Source organism: Apus apus, chromosome 28, assembly GCF_020740795.1.
Source record: "Apus apus isolate bApuApu2 chromosome 28, bApuApu2.pri.cur, whole genome shotgun sequence".
Classification (NCBI taxonomy): Eukaryota; Metazoa; Chordata; class Aves; order Apodiformes; family Apodidae; genus Apus; species Apus apus.
This window is the reverse complement of record NC_067309.1, coordinates 378,515-383,971: the sequence shown is the minus strand read 5'-3', so window position 1 is coordinate 383,971 and position 5,457 is coordinate 378,515. Positions and strand designations below refer to the sequence as shown.

Genomic DNA, 5,457 nt, shown 5'->3' with positions numbered 1-5,457 from the left:
ACATTTGCCGCGAGGCAGCCAGAAATGTACAACCCAGTGAGAGAGGCAGAGCAGTTCCCTCCTGCCAACCAGCCCTTGGGCCAGGCAGCCACCAGTGAGACTTGTCTTGGCTCAGATGGTGACTCCATCCCGGGGCTGGGGCTGACGAGCAGCTGGCCAGGGCTGCTGCTGGTGGGACGTGGTGGTGCCGCCAGAGCCCCTTGCTGGGACCGAGCCCCTGGGTGAGCTGGTGCGTGCTGAGGGACACGGTTCATGTTGCTGCAGAATGTGGGAGCTGGGTTAAGGAGGAGGCTGGGCTGCTGCCAGGAGAAGAGAGGAGATGATGCCTTCCTTTGCCAGGCTGGCTCCGGGGCTCAGAACCGCACTCCTGAAGACTTGACGGAGGTGGTGGTGACACATCTGCGCACGGAGGACGATCCCCCCCCGGAGCTGAAGTTGCCACCTCCAGAGCTGACCATCCTCCCGCTGCCCGAGGAGAAGCCCCCGCTGTATATCCCTCCCCCCAGCCCACAGCTGCCTCCTCCAAAGCTGCCTCCTCCAAAGCTGCCTCCTCCAAAGCTGCCTCCGACTCCACAGCTGCCTCCTCCCATTCCTCCGCTCATGCCGCTGCCGCCTCCAAAGCCTCCTCCCATGCCTCCTCTGCCTCCAGAGATGGTGGTGGTCCTGCCGACCACAGCTGGAGGAGAAGCACAGGTTACATACCCGCTGGCCCCTGGGAGGCTGCAGCTCCAAAAAGATGTGGCCTGTCACCAGGCCACCAGGACAGAAACACGGATACTTACAGACGTTGATGTTGGACATGCCATCGTTGCACAGCCTGTGAGGGAAATGGGTAAATTTTAACTCCCCAGCCAAGGAGACCTTGTAAAAACTGAGAACTATTTTTTCGGTTTCAAACCATTTTCCCCTTTCAGCCTTCCCAGCATCTTTGCTATCACTGAAACATCTGAGGGAAGGCACTGGCAGTTCCTCTTTTTAGTGAGGCTCTACCAGACTTCAGGTTAATTTTAAAATTTGCCCATAACAGAAATGACTCACAAGTAGTTCTACCACCTGTACCAAACAGCGTGGCCAAGTGTCAGTCCTAACCACACAACATGTCACCCAGAGTGTCAAAAGCCACATCCACCTATTTACACCAGAGGAGCTGGTTTGTGGTTACCCTGTTAACATCAAAACTCAAGGTGTCCAGCCCAGATCTCAATACCCTTTCAAATCAGACTTCAGGTGTTTACCTGTTCTCCTCCCCTTCCAGCAGCTTCCTGTACATGGCAATCTCAACATCCAGAGCAATCTTGATGTTCAGCAGCTCCTGGTACTCCTTCAGCAAGCGAGCCAGCTCCTCCTTGTCTTTCTGCAGAGCACCTTCCAGCTCTTCCAGTTTTATCCTGGCGTCCTTCAGGGCCATCTCACCCCGCTCCTCAGCCTCAGCAATAGCTGCCTGCAGCTGCTGGTTCTGAGGAATTAAAAAGGGCCATTTCACAGATCTCATTAGGTCCCTTAGGGTCAATCCTCAAGCCCCAAGTCAAGGAGTCAAGAGGAAAGAAAGGTAACATCTACATGAAGTAAACAAGGGATGGTTGTAGAAACCATTTCTGACCCACACGTGGTCATTTGGGATCCAGCCTGATGCCAGTGTCCCATGAGACATTAACCAACCCCTACCTGCTTCTTCACGTTCTCAATCTCAGCCCGCAGCCTCTGGATGTTCCTGGTCAGCTCCTGGATCTCTATCTTGGTGTTGCGGAGGTTGTCCCCATGCCTGCCAGCAGTGCTCTGCAGCTGCTCATACTGATGGCACCAAGACAAAGCAAACATTCAGTGAGACACTCCTGATGCCTGGACAAGGCTTGCCAACAGTTCCATAGCTCAAGTGCTGCTACAAGAACCTATCATGTTGGTCATGGATGCCACAGATGTAAAAGATGCTTCTAAGATTCAAATATTATTAGTTTTGAACTTTGAAGTTGCTCTTACTCACACTAATAAGCAAGTCTTGGCTTTTCAGAAGCTACTTTGGGCAGACATTCTGTAATTAAGGTACATTTTTAGCCAACTTTACTGAAAGGCTTGTGGTGTGCACCACAGTGAGATTCTCCACACCTGGACCACAGTGAGCCAGATCCCTCAAAAGCAAAACTGCTTCTCTCAAGACCTCCTCGAGTGAGCTCCAGCACTGTCAGCTTAAAGAGATGTCATCTCACTTTGTCCTAAATGATCTGCAAACTCTAGCCAGCACCCCGGGTTCCTTGACAGCTCCTCAACTCACCTGGCTCTGGTACCAAGCCTCAGCTTCAGCTCTGCTGCTCTGGGCGATCTGCTCATACTGGCGCCTGACCTCCTCGATGATGCTGTCCAGGTCCAGGTGGCGGTTGTTGTCCATGGACACCACCACAGACAGGTCCCGGCTGATCGTCTGCATCTGGGCCAGTTCCTGCAACCAACACCCGAGTTCTCCTGACCCTCTGAGCAGGGCAGCCAACAGCAGCAACTCCAAGCAGCCTCTCCACACCAAATCCACAGGGTCACCCAGGACAACCTCAGTGTCTTTGCCCACCACCTGCCTCACTGCACCTCCAGCCAGCCCAGGAGAGCTCTTACCTCCTCATACATGCACCTCAGGAAGTTGATTTCATCCGTCAGAGCTCCCACCTTGGCTTCCAACTCTACTTTAGTCATGTAGGCACTGTCCACATCCTAAAGGAGAGAACTTTTTCATTTCTGCTTGGAAATCCTTCAGGACCATGGAAATGACAGGCTGTGCTGCAGGTAACAGCCCTCGTGGTGTTATTCAATTATGCAAATTAAACACAAAGGACTTCAAATCTTAGCCCACACATCCTGCAGTCTCTTCAAATTCCCATTCAAGAGGGAGTCCCCTCGAAGCACAGATAAAAGCCTGATATTCAAGTGATGGTTTGTAGTGCGTGGGACTCACCTTCTTGAGCACCACAAACTCGTTCTCCGCAGATGTGCGCCTGTTGATCTCTTCCTCATACCTATGGAGAGTGAAAACATTAGCTGAGTTTCCTGGTTTTTCCTGCCTAAGGTCACACTAAACAAACACTAAACAAACAAAATTATTAAAAAAAAATAAAATAAAATAAAACGTAAAGGGGAAAAAAAACACCACAGAATAAAATACTCAGATGACAAAAGTATGTCCACAATTGCTATTTAAATTAGGTGTGTGAAGAAACATAACCCATGAGATGAAGACTACCAAGCTGATTGAGTTGCTTTCTGGGTCAGTCTGTCCCTGCACTTACTTGCTCTTATAATCCTCCACGTATTGCTGCATGTTCTGCAGCTCTGACTCCAGCTGTGCCCTCTGAGACAAGATGGAGTCCAGCTGCCTCCTCAGGTTCTGGATGTAATTTTCGAAGAGGACATCGAGGTTCTTCCTTGGCCCCGAAGGGCCTTGCTGTTGGAGGAGCTCCCACTTGGTGGAGAGGACCTTGTTCTGTTGCTCCAAGAAGCGGACCTGCAAGCCAACACATGAAGGGTCCACCATGAAGTGGGGAAGAGCAGCAGCAGCCAAGGCACCTCCTTCATCACCTTAAAAGGTTCTCCTCTGCAGGACGATGGGGAACCCATTACATTTTTTTTGTTTAAATTTCTGTTGTTGCCTAAACTGCAAGATCAGGGAAAGGGGGAAATCTCTGAAGTCAAGCCTGTGAAGTGACACCAGTTCCAAGTACATTCCCATCCCAGGTAGTGTAGAAACCTTAGATTTCTAGTCTGGATCTCAAAGCCTAGATACTGAGAAGGAAAGAGAAAAAAACTTGGTTTAGGGGATATTTAGCAGGAGAGTATTTGGAGAGAGAAGGGCAAAGGAGGAGAATTTGTGGCTGAAACCTGCAGATGTTGGAGGCGTTGAGCCTGCTTGCTAGAAGAACCTATTAGTTGAGCCTGGTGCAACAGGCTGGATGAAAGCCCTGAAGACAAAGCTTTGATCTTGCATGGAAGAGAGATTCTCATCTCTTTCCAAGCAGCACTTATTAAAGAGACTCTGTTCAAGCTTCTCAGCCTACTCAGATTTAGCTCAAAAAAGGACATTTCTGCAGAGCTTGAAAGTTCCTCACAGTTTGGACCCTTAATTAGACACAATCCCACCCTCTCACCTTATCAATGAAAGAGGCAAATTGATTGTTAAGTGTCTTGATCTGTTCTTTTTCCTGGTTTTTGACTTGCTGGATCTGGGGATCAATCTCTACATGCACTGGCTGTAGAAGGGTTGAGTCAACCTGCACTGGCTGGATTCCAGGGCCACCTCTACCAGGGCCACCATAGCCAGGCATGCCAAATCCTGGTGCACCATAGCCACCCATTCCTCCACCACCCATTCCACCACCACCCATTCCTCCACCAAAGCCACCCATTCCTCCACCATAGCTACCCATTCCTCCACCAAAGCCACACATTCCACCACCACCCATTCCTCCAAAGCCACCCATTCCTCCTCCACCCATTCCTCCACCAAAGCTGCCTAGTCCTCCATAGCCTCCACCAAAGCCCCCCATCCTGCCTCCATAGCCTCCACCGCCATAACATCCAGCCATGGAAATCCTTCCACTGCCACCCATATTATGGAGACTCTTGCTGGTGAACCCTCCACAACGTCCACCACCTCCAAATCCCCTGGACACAGAGAATGAGCTGTAGCTGCTCCTGCTTCTGCCGCCACCTCCTCCAAAGCCACCAACAATGGCAGAGCAAGAGCTGTAGCCCCTTCTACTCCCTCCTCCAAAGCTTCTGCAAACAGACTGCCGAGACATGGTGGCTTCTTCCAAGCAGAGTAAAAATCAAGAAGACGAGGAAGATGAAGGGAGTTGGGCTGCAAGGAGATGAGAGCAGCAAGAAGGGCAGTGAGTCCCTCTGAGCACAGGGCAGGAGATGCTCCCTTTTATCTGTTCCTGCAGGTGGGCTGGGTCTGCATGGGCGTGAAGGAGGAGACAGTTACTGTCTTCATCAGCGTGGCGTGGTTTACAGATTTTCATCTCCAATTTGCCAAACATTGACCCTACCCAGAAACACACCCTGTAATGCAGGAGAAAACTTTGAGAAGACACAACTGTGTCTACCAAAGAGCAGCGACGGAGGAGTCTCACACTTAGTGGGATAGTAACATGTCCCTAGGAGATACCGGTCTTGTATTTTTTTTCACCTTTCATCCGTGGTGGTTGTTTCCCTGCTTATGTTTATCTCTATTTTGATCTTTCACTCCAAAGCCCCATGGCAGGCAAGCGCTGGGGTTCATGCCAAGTTGTAGCACAGCTTTCACAATTCCCAAAACACACCTATGTTACACCCTTAGTCTTCTTTTTACATGGAAAATTGCCTTTGGCTTTGAAGAGTAGTTTCTCAATCTAGAGACAGGGCTCAGCAAATTGCATTTTGATGAGGCTTGGAGTCTTTTTGATAAGTAAAACCCTACCAGAAATGAGACACTGGAGC

The 5,457-nt window shown here is 50.3% G+C and overlaps 1 protein-coding gene across 1 annotated transcript; it reads right to left on the bottom strand.

Annotated features, from left to right (window-relative positions):
• Positions 1 to 353: 353 nt before the first annotated feature.
• On the bottom strand, positions 354 to 4,778 carry LOC127395085 (keratin, type II cytoskeletal 6C-like). The gene is made up of 9 exons (XM_051641538.1): positions 4,125 to 4,778; positions 3,270 to 3,484; positions 2,939 to 2,999; positions 2,602 to 2,697; positions 2,270 to 2,434; positions 1,666 to 1,791; positions 1,236 to 1,456; positions 783 to 817; positions 354 to 676 (listed from the first exon to the last, which is right to left on the bottom strand). Exons 1-9 carry the CDS (start codon positions 4,776 to 4,778, stop codon positions 354 to 356), a joined length of 1,896 nt encoding a protein of 631 aa, XP_051497498.1.
• Positions 4,779 to 5,457: the final 679 nt, after the last annotated feature.